This window comes from Zootoca vivipara, chromosome 9 (assembly GCF_963506605.1).
Source record: "Zootoca vivipara chromosome 9, rZooViv1.1, whole genome shotgun sequence".
NCBI classification, from domain to species: domain Eukaryota; kingdom Metazoa; phylum Chordata; class Lepidosauria; order Squamata; family Lacertidae; genus Zootoca; species Zootoca vivipara.
The window spans coordinates 5,957,896-5,973,450 of NC_083284.1; the positions used below are offsets into that span (position 1 = coordinate 5,957,896).

The 15,555-nt window shown below is 46.3% G+C and overlaps 1 protein-coding gene across 1 annotated transcript; it reads left to right on the top strand.

The window, feature by feature from the left end:
• The first annotated feature begins 536 nt into the window (after positions 1–536).
• UBOX5 (U-box domain containing 5) lies at positions 537–12,344 on the top strand. The gene is made up of 4 exons (XM_035101172.2): positions 537–638; positions 1,981–3,163; positions 6,043–6,204; positions 7,781–12,344. Exons 1-4 carry the CDS (start codon positions 585–587, stop codon positions 7,987–7,989), a joined length of 1,608 nt encoding a protein of 535 aa, XP_034957063.1. The 5' UTR covers positions 537–584; the 3' UTR covers positions 7,990–12,344.
• Positions 12,345–15,555: the final 3,211 nt, after the last annotated feature.

Below are 15,555 nucleotides of genomic sequence, written 5' to 3' on the forward strand. Positions count from 1 at the left end.
AACAAATTACAATTCCCATGGTTCTTTAGGGAAAGTCATGCCCTTTATTTATTTATTTATTTATTAACAAATTATGCAAAATACAGTAAAAAGTAAGGAAAAAGAAAAAAATTACAATCAATCATTCATTTCACTATTCAATACAGATGTGTCAGTTCTATTCAGATTATATACATATTCAAATTCAATTAATAAGCTAAACAAAATTAGAAAGGAATAAAAAGAAAGAGAAAAACAAGAAAAGAAAGGAAAAAAGAAAAGAAACATGAAAGAAAGAAAAAAGTAGAAAGGAAAAAAGAAACATTGCAAAACATTAATTCCTAAAAAAACCAACTATAAGAAATGAATGCTGTGTGGACAGGCGGTGGAAGTTTCTTTTAGGAAAGTCATGTCCTTTAGATATTTTTTAAACCTAAGGTGTGGATCTGCCCCCTAGTAGGTCTTTAGCAAGATGTCCAGTCATTCTGTCACATCACTTGTTCACCACAGTTACTTATTTTTTTAAAGAAAACAAAACTTTTGTGTGCTTTATTTTAGAGCCAAGTTGAAGATTGGGGAGCTGGTTTCCACCTTGAGCCACAAAGATGGTGATAAATGTTTGCCTCCCGCAATTCAAGCCAAGAATTCACTGCAACAAGGTATTTCCCCACACACACACTCACAACCCGCCTTGCTCCAGGTTAAGAAAGCAGAGGGTGTAGACTTGGCGCAGCATCTCAGGGTCAAAGGAGTTAACATTCTAGAGATCAAGGAGTGCTTTGACTCAGCGGCTCGTTGCAGAACTAAATTGACACTGCTTATGCATGGAGGCTTCCTGCAGCTGGCACTGTTGGTCATGCATATCCTTTCTGAGGAAATGTGACTTAATGACACCCAGGGTTGTCAATGTCTTCAGCAAATCATTTTGTGCAGTGTAAGCTGCCTAATCAAGCAGCAGGTGGTTGGGTGCTGTAATCCTGTCACCACACCAGCATCACCCTGCAAACAAAAACTAGATTCTTCCAGCTTGCCACTTTCGGCTTGGACTGGTAGGTCCACCTCGGCCCTATAATCATGATCAGACAGCTGTTCCCCCACCCCTAATAAAATCAGTAGCTCAGCAAAAGCCTGAAGGAGAAATAGACCCAACTATAGCTGGCTCAGATACTGTATTTGTTTCCGGTGGAGCTAAAAAAAGCGCAAATTTGGTTGGACCGCCTCCTGTTGCAAGTCACTGGCCAGGGAAGTGACATCATAATGGAAGATCAGAAACTAGAGTACTAGCAAGACAGGTCAGTGGCCTTGCTACTTTACAGCTTGGTCAGTTGCTCTCTCTTGTAGGCAGATGTTTTAGTACTGGAGAAAAAACCAAAGCTCCCCTGTGGTAGGATCTTCAGGCTTAGAGAGAGTCTTCCTCTGAACACCACCAGAGGTTGAGGGCTACCTGGAGATATTAGCCATTGTGGGGAGAAGGATGAAGGACGTTGGAGCTGAGAGGAGTTTGATCTGATCCGAGAGGGCTCCTTGCACGCTTTCCCTCCTCCAGCTTTTCAAGAGAAGGTTGTACGAGTGTATCTGCTTGGGATATTTAAGCTGAGCATCCCACCAGGTGAGGAGGGGGACTTGCAGATGGGTTTAGAATAAAGGTAGCAGGGTGATGAGAGATTCTTTTGAAACAGATGCCCCCCGCTTTAACTTTTTCTTCTTTTGGCAGTGGGGGTGCAAAGTGTGTCTGTGTAACTTGAGCCAATCAGCCACAATAAAAAGGTGGAGAGATTAGGGACATGCGGTAAAGAAAGTTAAATGTTCCACTTCCAGTTATTTCAATCGGAGAATTTTAAGCATGTGCTTTAACTCTCCTGTTGAAATCCATGGGAGCTTTCATTGAGGGCAAGTCCTTTTTTGTTGTTGCTACAGGATTCCAGTCTCTTTCTGTGTTGTTACGCCGGCATGCAAAGACCGCGGGAAATATTGTCAGTCCTTTTCTTTGTTTACCTGTAGATCTCTGCTGACGGATACGAAGTAGAAAACCTGGTCTCAGAAGACCTTGCCAAACGAAACCGAGGCTTCCGCTGCGAATACTTCATCAAGCCCCCAGTCCACGTGACACTCTCTTTCCCCTTCAACATAGAAATCTTCCGGATTAATATAGACGTCTCCTCCGGCGGCTATCAGAACATCACCGGGCTGGATATTTTCACATCTACCTCACCCAGCAAAGCCTCTTGGAGCAACTCGGACTCTCCCTTCTCAGGTCTGGATGCTCAGCCCCCGTTGGACAAGGAAGCTTTCACGCTGGTGGGCAAAGCGGTGCTGAAGAATCAAAGCAAAGTGACCTTCAGCCACCGAGGCTTCCGTCCGAGGCTTCCATTCCATCAGCAGATGGACACTCTCTTCTCCTTCTCTGGCTCGGCGTCTCTGGACCTGTGGAACAAAGGCCCGAGCTCCCTGAGCTGCGTCTCGCACTTGAAGATCTGCATCACCCATGTGGCTGGTGGCGGTCTCCCTTGCATCAAGAAAGTGGAGGTTTGGGGCCAGCCGGCCAAATCCTGCCCCCACGAGGTGGTGGACGACGTGCTGCGGGTCATGCAAGGCTTTGGAGGACAGGCTGCCGGCCTCCCGTCGCCAATGGAGAGCGACCTGGCGCCCTTTGGCAACCCGGACAGCCAGGAGCAGAAGCTGATGGACGCCATCCCGGACATTCCCGAGGAGTTCCTGGACCCGATCACCCTGGAGGTACTGACTCTCCCCATGCTGCTGCCCTCGGGGAAAGTGATCGATCACAGCACGCTGGAGAAGTGCAACCGGAGCGAGGCGTCCTGGGGGAGAGTGCCCAGTGATCCCTTCACAGGGGTGGCCTTCAGCCAGCACTCGCAGCCCCTGCCCCACCCCTCTCTCAAGGCAAGGATAGACCACTTCCTGCTCCAGCACAGCATTCCCAGCACTCGCCTCCTGGGGAGGGCTCAGGCCACGGGGACGGTGGTTGCTTCATCCATAGCCATGTCTTCCCTCAAAAGGAAAATGGACCTCGTAGAGCAGAAGCCGGGCGACCAACGCAGCAGCAGCACGGAGCCCTTCCGTTTCCCCGCGACAAACTTTGTTGCCACGTCTACCTCTGAGTCCCGTGCTAAAAAAATGAAAACAGAGTGCGATGCCAACTCCTCCCAGATGGACTGCTCAACAGGTACTCCTCTGTCTTCTTAATATGCAGAAGGAGCCCGTTGGCAAACAGCCTGGATTGCTGGCGCTGCTTCTTTCAAATCCTCTTTTTCCCTTTTATTTCCTTTTTGTAAAAAAAAAAAGAGAGAGAGCTTTATTTGACTGTTCGGGTCTATACCGTGACTCTTTGAATGGCAAGTGGATGGGGAGCAGAGGTGTGGGGGTGGGGAAAATGAATTTCCTATGCAAACTATATTATTGGATAGTTTGCATGGATGAATTTTCAGTTTGCATCAGGAAATTTTCTGGCTCCTTAGAGCAGCCTTTGTCAACCTGCTGCTTTCCATATGTTTTAAGTCCCACCTGCTCCTGCCAGCACCAAGATTATTCAAAGGGGCGTTGTTGTCCCCAGTGTTGTGCAGGCCTGGCCAGCTTCAACCAGGGAGTCAGGCATGCAGTTTTGCAGGTCTCATATTGCTGTGCAACATTCTTCCCGTTGAGGTTCAGCCGGCCTCCTTGCCTTTTGAGTTTCAAACATCTCTTGAGGACGTTTTTCTGGCAATGGGCCCGTGCAGCTCTTTAAACTGATTAACCAGTCACTTTAATGGTTATTTGCATCGTTTGGGAGGGTGTTTTAAGTTGTTAACGTTGTACACCATTGTGATAAGGCAGCACAGAAATGCTTTTATAAATAAACATCTGGAGGGCAACCAGGTTGGCAAAGACTGCCCTGGAGAGCGATCTGATTTAGCAGATAACAGTTAAAAACCTTGAAGCTGTCCAGCTTGCCTAATGTTGCATTTGCAATTGGCACCCATAGATTATTAACAAAATGGGAACATTTTCAGCACTGGAAAATTAAGCACTGGTGCAGCAGGAATAAGCTACGCCTTTGTCGCTGCAGCTGTAAGATGGTTAGAGTGGCATCATGTCCAGGCCGATTTCACAAGGAGCTGCCTTCTGTTTTGGATGCATCCTTCCTCTTGGCTCTGCTGCATTCTTTTGCTGGTTAATTTTATGACATCCATTACTGTTGGCCTCTTTTTCTGTTTTGTTTGAGTCAAGTCCTTGGTATTTCCAGGCCTGTTTATTCTGCACATCTCCATTGGGCAATAGGGAATTAAAAGTATCTCAGAACCTCTCTAAAAGAGTCTTTAGACCCCATCGTTTCAAAGATAAGAAACAAAACTGGGCAGTGTCCGCTGAATATTTTAGTATTTTTGTCCCCATAGTGGTCAGGAGGTAAAAATGCCATATTCCGCCTCAGGTTTTCTATTGCCCAGCTTTGGCCATCTCTTTCAGCTTGTGGATTGCCTCCTGCCTTTCTGTTTACCATCCCACGGCATTCCCAGACAACCGTGTTTGTTGAGCATTCATCCCAATTAGTTTGCATGGTGGGGAGACGACCTTGCATCAAAATAAACGTCATCTCACACTTTGCAGTTCCTTTCCCTGTTACTTTCCTTACTGCAAAAGGTCCAATTTTGGGGTGGTTTGTTGCCCAAGAGCACTAATTAGGTACAATTGCACGCCCGAAATTTGCTGGCGTGTGATTGGATCACACTCGGAAAGAACAACAGTCTGGAAGTGCCCTCGTCTTTCCAAAATAATACAGTTTCAGACAGTGCTTTTTTCTAGAAAAAATAGGTGCTGGTACATCAAGTTGTTGCAGTAAGTGCTGCACTATTTAACAACAACAAAAAAGGGTTGCTGGTACTGTGCACCCTTGAATACCCCCTGGGAAAAATGCATTGGTTTCAGAGATGAGGTTACAAAATGTGTATCCTCCTTTTTTTTTAAAAAAAAGGAAAAGAAAAAAGATTAGCTTCATTTTCAGAATTTGTTTTTTAAAACATGCATAAATAACTTTGTGATTTTGCCACTAAGCTCATTACAACTTCATGGTCTTCAGGCTTCTTCTTCCTGTTTAAAAACAACAAGACTTGGGTTTGTGCCCATTGCCACCCTCCAACTCAGCTGCAAGGAGGTGTTGAGAAGCTTTCACTTTTCCTTAATGAAAAATTGCTACATTGTCCAGCAAGTTGTGGTCAAACAAGCCAGCATCTTGAACTTCTGTTTGAGGTTGGTTTGTTTCAAGCTAGCCGTAGTTAAGGTCAAGTTAAGGTTGGGTTTGGATGATACAGCAAGCTGCGGTTACTGCTTTTTATTCAACTTCTGGCCTCACGGAAGAAGTCCACCAACCAAAAGCTCACAGCGGCTTGTTAGCTTCGTGATACGCCACAGCCATAGTTTGTTGTCCCATTCAAACAGTGGCAAATCAGAGATGGTTACTTTCTGCCAGATCTATTTACTTCCCCCTCTTCCCTCCACTGCTTCTTGTTTACAAGTGATTGCTCTTTTTGAGTCCATCTCATTCCCAACCCAACCCCCTTATTGCTAGGCTGTGTACAGCCTCCAGACAGAGGTCAGGTAGATCTGCGATTTTCCTTGAGTGGGTCAAGACAGCCTGTATTGACCTGGGGCAGCTCCACCCAGAGTGATCCAGGGCTGTCAAAAGGGGGGATTGGGTGTTGGTCAACCACGTTTCATTAGGAATTAAAACATTAATTGAACATGTGTTTGGAAGGGTGGAGAGGAGGGGATTCAGATGAGAGTCTCTGCCTTGACTCCTCTGCTGCGCAACTCCTTTTATCAGCCCCCTGTGCTAGCAGACAGAGAACATTGGATCCTCTCTCCCCTGGTAAGGAGAAAGGAAGAAGAGCTCTGGAATCCTCCTGTTTTATTTTTTAAACTTGCTTTTTTAATTTTTTAATTTTTATTGCATCACAGGATGAAAGACTGAATTGCCCATTGTTTTGCTGCCTGCTCCCTTTGTAAATCCAGAGTGACTATTTCCTGGTGATGGTGATGGTGATGATGATGATTTTGCAAATCTCTCCGCAGATCTGCTTTCTCACGAACAGAGGCTTTCGGACAGTTTAGATAGCGCCTTGAACTCGGCGCTCAGCTCCATGCCGCTGTTCACAGCTAGCTTGACGAAAGGCCAGCAGCAACCACACACCGGCGGCAGCTGCCCTGACCCGTGGAACGCAAGCAGTGGACACGGTAAAGAGGCAGCACGACACTGCAGGGTTGCTGTCCTGGGGAACGGCGGTTTTTGCCTTCCTCTTTTGGAAAGGGGGTGGTGGGAGGCAAAGTTTGCAAAACGCTCCTAATGCTTGCTGCATGAGGAAGAGCCCTCGGCTGCCCAGCAGCCTAGCAAGACGTAGATTGCACAAGTGGGCAATCTGCAGCCTCAGGTCTAACTTCAAATTCTGCCTGCAAGTGATCGCTTCATAAGAACACAAGGAGAGCCTCCTGGATCAGGCCAGTGGCACCCCTAGTCCAGCATCTGGTCTTCAAAGTGGCCACGCAATTGTTTGTGGAAAACCGGCAAGCAGGATTTGAGCACAAAAGCAGCCCTCTCTCCTTCTGTAGTTTCTAGCAGCTGATATTCAGAAAGCATGGCTGCCTCCAACCTTGGAGGTAGAGCATAGCCATCCTGGCTAGTAGCCATTGGTAGCCCTTCATGAATTTGTCTAATCATTTAAAGCCATCTAAGTTGGTGGCCATCACCCTTGTGGGTGTGAGTTCATCCACGTGCTGCAGGAAGAAGAACTTCCTTTTGCCTGTCCTGAACCTTCCAACATTCTGCTGCACGGGATGTTCTTGACTTCTAGTATTATGAGAGAAGGAGCGAAACCTCTCAAGATTGTGGCCACACCCACATCTTGTGGCCGTGAATTCCACAGCGTTGTGGCATTTCTCCTGCCAAGAGAAGCTGCATCAGAGAGCCATTAGAGGAAGCCCTGGACCTCATCCATCCAGGATATGTGTGCTCTGCAAAATTAGAATGTCTTACAAGTCAGGAACTCCTTCCAACCTAGCAGTTCGAAAGCACGCAGTGCAAGTAGATAAATAGGGACCGCTCCAGCGGGAAGGTAAATGGCTTTTCTATGCACTGCTCTGGTTCGCCAGAAGCGGCTTAGTCATGCTGGCCACATGACCCGGAAGCTGTGCACTGGCTCTCTTAGCCAATAAAACGAGATGAGCGCCGCAACCCCAGAGTCGTCCGCGACTGGATATAATGGTCAGGGGTCCCTTTACCTTTACCTTTACAAGACAGGAAGCAGATTTGACTTATTCACTTGTGTAGATTTGCTGAGCACTTGCAGTCAAATAGCCAGGACCTTAAGTAATGTTTGTATGTTTGTATGTTTAAAAGAAGGTAACCAGAAAACGGTGACCTCGGAGGTGCTCCTCGGTTCAGGGGGTGGGGAAACAATCAATCCTCTGAGTTGTTTGATTATCTAAATATGCATGTCTCAGGAGAGTCAGGCTATACATAGTGTGTAAATAAATAGTAGATTAGCTCTACGATGCTTTAAGCTTCTTGCTGTGTAAGCTAGAAGATTAGTGTGCATAATACCAACTGGTTTATGTCGCTGAGAGCACTGGAGATGAGGGGAGAATGCCCCTATCCAGAGCTGCGCATAGTTCCGGGGGCTTGCAGGCTCACCCCCCAGGACGTTTTTCCAACAGTGAGTGGGAATTCCCATTATTTGGGCTTGTATCGCTGACCAGGAGACCCCATGGGCACTCACGTGTGCTTCTTCTTCCTCTGTTTTTTTTTTTTTTGCAGAGCACAGTAGGAGTGACTCCACCCAAGGGTGCTCTTCCTGCTCCCGGACCTTCTCCGTGTACTTCAAAACGGAGCCCATTTACCAGCTCCCTTGTGGCCACCTGGTGTGCCGCTCTTGCTTGGCCGAGAAGCAGAAGTCCTTATCGATACTGTGCATGAGTTGCAAGAGGCTAGTTGCCACGCACGACATCCTGAGGGTCCACTTCTGACACCGTTCTCACGGCGCTTTCTCTGGAATTTGGATGATCCAACACAAAAAACAAAAGTGAGCTGTTAGGGGGATGGGGGACGACCAAGGAGGAGAGGAGACCCGTGGCTGTTCCACACGCTCCTCCCCATCTCCTTTGAGTCGCGCCAGGATGGGAGACCTTGCAAAAGGAAACTGCGGGGTTCTGAAGAGGACTTTGCTGCCCTTGGAGAGAATCTCGATGCAGCTACAGTGCTGCGCGTTGTGCCAGAGCTAAAGCGATCAAAGGATAATAAAGCCATATGCTTCTCTAATTTAAAAAGGTCATTTGTATAAGTGGTGTGTCCATGTAACTGTGCTCCCATTATTTTGCTACTTTCCAGGTGGCTCAGGCCTTGGCGGCAGCTTGTTCCTCAGGAAGCGGCTGTGTTGCTCACTTCCCCTGCCTTCTGGTCGATAGAGAGAGCTTTTTGGTTATAGAAAGGAAAGGTGGTTAAGGAAAGCCTACCTGATGTGGCGCCTGCCACTTAATTTGACTTCCAACCTTTGGGGGGGGGGGGGAAGCTTGCAGAAAACGTAGGTTGCCTCTTCCAAAAACCAAGTAATTCTCCATATGAGACGCTTGAACGATGACAGTGGCAATTTCATTAGTTGTGCAATCTGTATAAAAAGTCAGCGTGTTTACACACAAACACAAGCACACACACATCTGTTGTCACTCTTGATTTCTGTTGTGCAACTGGAGAGGGTTGGCTATAGCAGCAGGGGAAAATGATAAGCCTTAATAAAAATGATGGTCAGGAGTTGCTGATCTCCTTTGGACTTTCAAATCTCGTGGTTTTTTTTTTTTTTACACAAGGGAAAGTGTTTATTTTATTGCTAATGCACAAACCACCTTTCAGTGGAATTGCCCTCCCAATACAGTGTGCAAAATAAATATGCATTAAAAAAAATAAATTAAAATCTACATCATTCCCCTTCAGTTGAGCAACAAAACGTCATTAAAGACATAATCATAAGCAGATTGAAATGAGGATGTCTTTAGCGTTCTTTTAAAAGTCACTGGTGATGGGGGACCATACTTTCTGGGAGAGGACCTTTCATACATATAGGGCCAACCACTAAAAAGGCCCTGCTGCTAGAACACACCTCTCCCAATGTAAGTACACACCTTATTTAAATCCCTCTTCCCCGCAAACCTAGTTAGATTTTATTTAATATTCTGTTCCACTTTTCCAACAACAAATGTAGAGCTCAAAGTGGCTCATGATAATCACAAAAGCATTAAGAAACAACAAACTTTACAATCACTATGCTATCAAACGCAATAACATATATGAACGTACGAAGGTGCCTTTCAGCGACAGCTAAGGCCACTGGTTCTTGCCCTGTTGTCCTCTCTTAAGACTGGTAGCTGTTGGACAAGATCTGACGCCTTGGTCTTTTCTGGCCAGCTGACTTGTTTTTAATTGGTGATGAGGATGTTGGTGGAACCTGATACCTTCCATAATCAGAGCAGGTGACTCCCTCTGGAGAGGTACACCCCCTTGTACACCCAGCCATTGTAGCTAAAGCACATTTGGAGGAGTGGGCTTCCTAGAGTGGAATTCTCCCAAGCAATCTTCAATAAGGACATTCGTGTTGCTTTTTCATTGCTGCCCTCCATGGCATCCATTAGTTGCGAACGTTCAGTGGGAGAGAGTTTAATGTTGCAACCCTGCCTGCGAATAGATGCTCCCTGTTGTCCTATAAGTGCTCCGCCATACCTCATTTGAGGACGTTTGCCAAACATAGGCAGGCTTTGCTTGGGCCGAGAGTGCTGCCTGATGTCCACCTTAAAACCCAGCCATTTTTCTGCCTTTTCCGCAATGGTCACTTCACTGCTATAGCAAACAGCAAATCCCATTTGTATGGAAGGCCAGGAGCATAGTTTACAACAGGCATCCCCAAACTTCAGCCCTCCAAATGTTTTGGACTACAATTCCCATCATCCCTGACCACTGGTCCTGTTAGCTAGGGATCATGGGAGTTGTAGGCCAAAACATCTGGAGGGCCGCAGTTTGGGGGTGCCTGGTTTATAACATGCACGTACTGTGATACATTTGCATCTCCAAGCCCGAGCTACTCAACCACTGATTGTGTGAACTCTCCTTGAAAAGCAGTGAGTGGCATTAGGACTGGACGAAAGAAAGATTCCTAAACATTAAGAAAGAAAGAAGATTCCACCTTAAACATTAGGAAGAACTTCCTGACAGTAAGAGCTGTTCGGCAGTGGAATTTGCACCAAGGAGTGTGGTGGAGTCGTCTCCTTTGGAGGTCTTTAAGCAGAGGCTTGACAGCCATATGTCAAGAATGCTTTGATGGTGTTTCCTGCTTGGCAGGGGGTTGGACTGGATGGCCCTTGTGGTCTCTTCCAATTCTATGATTCTATCTGGCTTTCAATATAATGATATATCACCAGCTAACCATCACAATACACCGATATATCATGATGTCTGAAATAGAGATGGGAAGGCCTGGGGAGAACCGGAAAAAATGGGGAAGAAACCCAGTTTTTTTCCTCCCCCCCCCAAAGCCGTTTTTTTTCTGGAAAAAATTGGGGGGGGGGGTTGGAATATTCAAACTATATTAAACTGTGTTTTTTCTTCTTCAGTTTTTCCAGGGGGGGAAATGGTTTTTTTGGGGGGAATACTGTCGTCCCCCTCCCCCAATTTTTCCGGGGTTTTTCCAGGCCTTCCCAGCTCTAGTCTGAAATAAGGATGGAATTATTTAGAGGCACTGGCTGGCTTTCCCCCCACACTGTGATTTTTGCATCATGCACACACATCATGATTCACGATATATTGCCAGGTCAAAAATTATGAAACCGATATCACAATGTGGACTTCAAACCTGTTTTGGATGATATATCGCCCAGCCCTAGGTGATTTCCACAGGCTTCTGCAACAGGACTTCCGGTTTCTCTTGGCCCCCTTCAGCTGCCTCTGTGTCCGCCCTCCCCCCCAATGTCAAGGGCTCCCCCCAACTCACCAGAGCAGATTTTGAGGGTGCCTAGAGGACAACAGGAGGAAGAAGAAGCCCAGTTCAGTGGGCCAACAGCCACACATGCTATGGTAGGTCTCACCTAGTATGTTTGAGCTGAGAGGAGGTAATTGGGGAAAGTTATTATTGTTCTTCCTAAAAATTTGTATGCTGCCCTATACCTGTAGATCTCGACTTCCGGTCTGTCGCGGCGGAGAGAAGGACGCAGGGACCTCGCGCGCCGATGTCCCTGGCTTCGCGGGGGGGGGGGGGAAGTCCGCAGAGCGAGCGGATTCCCCGTAAAAACACCGGGTAGAGAGTCCCGGTGACTCACGTGCCCAGCGGTTGCTCCGTTTTTTGCGGATCCCCCGCTGCCCGAGAGCTCAATAGAGCAATCGAGAGCCGGCGGGGTGGAACTGCGGGAGCCATTTTGGGCTATATCTTACCTCCGAGAAGTGAAGCTCCGAGTCCTGACCCGGCAAGCGGCAGATTTTTCCGAACAAATTTAAACTTCCAAAAAGTAAGTGGAATTTGCGATCACGGACTTTAAATTCGTTAATTGGAAAATAGGAGAGGCTTTAAAGAAACGGAAGTCGGTCTCTTCCTAATGGAAAACTGGGAGGCGCTTTAAATAATCTTAAGCTGAGCGACAAAAGGCATCTGGGACTGTGGACCCGAGAGAAAGAAAGACTTTTTTGAACCCTCTCAACTCCCGAGTCCGGCACCCCTTGAGGTACAGCATTATCAAGGGGGAGAGTGCTTTGACAGCTATCAAAAGCTGTCAAGCTGTCAAAAGACCGGGTGGATTTATTGCAATGTTGAAATCAGTAAAAATTGACTGAAAATGTGGTAGAACTATTCAATATTGGAATTAAGAATGGAGTTGTGATTGAGTTAAAAGACAAAGGAAAAGAACAGCCAAAATGGAGTCGACCGTCTGAGGAAGGAATTTTCCAGCACCTCTTTGTTCTCCACCTCCTGTTTGTCTGCGGTCAGGAGAAATATGAAAACAAAGTACTCTCGAGCCTTCCAGGAGGCTGTGCAAAACTATCTACAAATATGGGAGGATATTTACAAGGAACGGCAACATCCCAATTTACCAGCAGTCGAGGATGAAGTCCAAGTCCAGGACTTAGAGGAAAATTTGATTTTGGAGACTGTGGAGATTGAATCTGGATGTCAGGAGAAACAACTAGATGAAAATTTTAAAGAGGACTTGGACTATAAAAAATATGTTCGGGATGAAGCAAAGCATGGACTTCAAAAGGAAGAAAATCAAGCAGAGCAAGAAAACGAGAAGCAAAAGAATTTGAGGATTAATGGACTGGAAGATCCTGGAGGGGTTGAAATGTGGGGTGATGTCAGGGAGGAATGGGAAAGACAGGGGCAAGGGAGGGCAAGGGTCTAGAGACGGATATGGGAAAGAATGGGTGTGGGGTGAATATTTTAGTTAAAAAAAATTTATTTTTAGTTTCTGAAAGACGGTTTTTGAAATTTTGGCCTGTTAACGGAAATGCTAATCCAATTGGGGGGAAAGACTTAGGGAGAGGAGATGGAGTGTAAAAATGAATGGAAAAAGTTGTGTTTTCTGGAGGGAGTTTTAAGAACGGCTTAGGAAAGAATTTAAGTTAATGTAAATTTTTGTAAGTTAAGTTAGGTTTAGGCAGAAAGCTGCCTACTCTCCTTTCCTTACTCTGAGATACTCAGTGGCAGGGAGTGCTCAGAGGGGGGAGGAGGGGATACAATGGAACCTTGGAAATGCTGTGCCCCCCAGTTCCTCTTGTGGCAGGAGGGGGCCTGTGGGAGGGCAGCATGGAAAAGGAGGAGGGTTGAGTTAATAGTATAAGAAAAGGATTTTAAACTGAAATAGAAAACCCGCCATAAACTTTAGATTTTGTTTAAGGAAAACCAGGAGGAAGACTATCGAGGAAGTCACAAGTATAAGGTTAAGGTAATAAGAATTGGGGAGTTAAAACCCTCCCCTATTATTGTTATGTTTGTATTTGTCTAAATATGCTTATGAATGAGCTGGGGGTAACCAATCCTCAGAGCTCCTCCATTCCTGTCCTTTCAGTGGCAGGGGGGGGGATGAGGGGGGAGGAGGGAGGGGGGAGGCCAAACCCAACTTACAATGGACCCCTTTGATTCTCAAAGCACACGGGTTTCACTGGTGGCAGAGGTGAACCAGTGGGTGGAGGGAAAACGAAGGGACAGTGTTATATTATATGTTTGTGTAGTTTGTTTAGTTTTGTTTGTAAAATTAATAAAAATTATTATAAAAAATATATATATACCTGTAGATCTCAGGACACTTCACAACACAAAATTACGTTAAAAACCCACAAAATGCATAACAAAAATAAGTACTAAGACAATCCAATAATCCCCGATTTCCTCAACACATTTAAAAGGGCATTGGATTGTCAAATCAGCCCAAAGCCTGGTTCAAGAAAGACATTTTCCCCTGGAACCTAAAGTTATATAATGAAGGTGCCAGCTGAACTTCCCTGGACGGGGAGCCACTGCAGAAAAGACCCATTTTCGTGTTGCCACCCTCCGGACCTCTCGAGGAGGCGTCACATGAAGAAGGGCCTCAGAGGATGTTCTCAGGGTCTGGATTGGTTCATAGGGGGAGAGAGACGGTCCTTGAGGTATTGCGGTCCTGAGCCGTTTAAGGCTTAATTGGTCAAAACCAGCACTTTGAATTGTGTCCGGAAACTAATTGGTAGCCAGTGCAGTCAGACCAGGATAAATGTAAGATGCTCAAACCGTCTTGCCCCAGTGAGCAACCTGGATGTCGAATTCTGCACCAGCTGACGCTTCCAAACCGCCTTCAGAGGCAGCCCTGCTTTATAATACGTAAAAAGGGCATCTCCCCCCCCCCCATGAATGTCTCACCATTTGCCAGGGTAATGACTCTGCCATACCCTGTCTTTGTTCTTTGGTGGCGCCTCTCTAAGCCAAGCTCCGGCGGAACCTGGCTTGACTTATTTTTTAAGCCTTGTTAAATCCCTTGCTCAAACCCCACTTTGGTTGGTTTCAGAAGTTATGGGGACAAGCTGGCATCCAGCAATTTTAGGGGACCCTTGCTCCCTGCAAACCCATAACAGTTGTTTTTCACCTTCAGCCTTTGAGTTGATTTCATTAAGTGATTCTAGGCTGTGTGCGAGAGAGTCTTCCTTAACTTGGAAAACATTTTCATTAACCTCCCTTGGCTTGAAAGAGTGTAATTGCATTTTAATCTTTCATTCCTACATTATCATTCTGGAGACGGAGTCATTTAAGGGTGGATAATTCCTGCTAATGTAATTTTAAGATACAGTAATCTGAAGTCTGGTCTGGTCTCGCAGTGTGGTTCATTCAGTCTACAAACCACACTTGGGACAGCGGTCAGCTTTTTAAAATAATAATAATAATAACGGAGTCCTTCCTTTCCGTGTGATAATTCACTGATTCACTTGAAAACTTCTGAGGTGGGTTTCAAAAGTGGCAAAGTTTTGAAGGTGATGGGAGATGATCTATGAAGGCACCACCTTGCTTCAAGCTAAGCAGGTCTGGGATTGGGCAATGCCTGGATTGGGGGGGCACAAAGTAATAAATCTCCAGGGATGCCAATGGACAGTTCACACACACATGTGCACACACACATACACACACACCCCATAAGAATCCTAGCCCTTTGATGATGGTGTGAGAAACTCCATTGCTGTCTTGGAAACTAATCCAGAATGTGGCAACTAGACTTGGCGACTGGGAGCAGCCGCCAAGACCAGGCATCCCCAAACTTGGCCCTCCGGATGTTTTGGGACTACAACTCCCATCATCCCTGGCCGCTGGTCCTCTTAGCTAGGGATCATGGGAGTTGTAGGCCAAAACATCTGGAGGGCCGCAGTTTGGGGATGCCTGGCCAAGACCATATAACACCGCTCTTAAATGATCTACATTGGCTCCCAGTACATTTCCAAGCACAATTCAAAGTGTTGGTACTGACCTTTAAAGCCCTAAATGGCTTTGGCTCTGTATACCTGAAAGAGGTGGGGTGGGGGGAGCACTATTTTGGGGAACCAACTAGAGCTCTTTTTTTCCAGCCAGAGCTCACCAAAGCTCAGCTCAGGTGGGTGGCATTGCTATTTTAAGAGAACAAGGGAGAAGTTCATGGAAAACTCTGGCACCTCTCTTTCTAGAAAAATAGCAGTGGAACAAGCCCACCTTCATGCAGCTTTGGGGGCTACAGGAATCTTTTAACTGGAGATGTCAGGGATTGGACCATTGGAGTGACACCTTCATGTAGAGGTGCATTAAGACATCATCCTGAAAAAAGCAGAGCTTGGAAGTCTGACCGCCTTACAAGATGCTGTAAGCTTAAGCAAGAGAGGCTGGTGGACAAGACTCGGGTCACTATGACACTGATTCTCCTCTGTGAGCCTTTTTTTGCTGCCTCCCCGCCTCCCCCCACCCTGGCCAGATGTTAAATTCTTACATGGGTGAAGACTGTATTATGGCCATTTCAGCAAGAGTGCATGTGGCTATTTTATGAAGATGACTTTTCATCCTTCGGCATAAATTG

What these genes read in the sequence shown, in the direction of transcription:
- UBOX5 (XM_035101172.2), top strand. Translation starts at nt 585, where the DNA reads ATGGTGATAAATGTTTGCCTCCCGCAATTCAAGCCAAGAATTCACTGC. An exon ending in CCAGATGGACTGCTCAACAG is followed by an intron (nt 3,164 to 6,042) that starts GTACTCCTCTGT and finishes ATCTCTCCGCAG; the next exon opens with ATCTGCTTTCTCACGAACAG. An exon ending in GAACGCAAGCAGTGGACACG is followed by an intron (nt 6,205 to 7,780) that starts GTAAAGAGGCAG and finishes TTTTTTTTGCAG; the next exon opens with AGCACAGTAGGAGTGACTCC.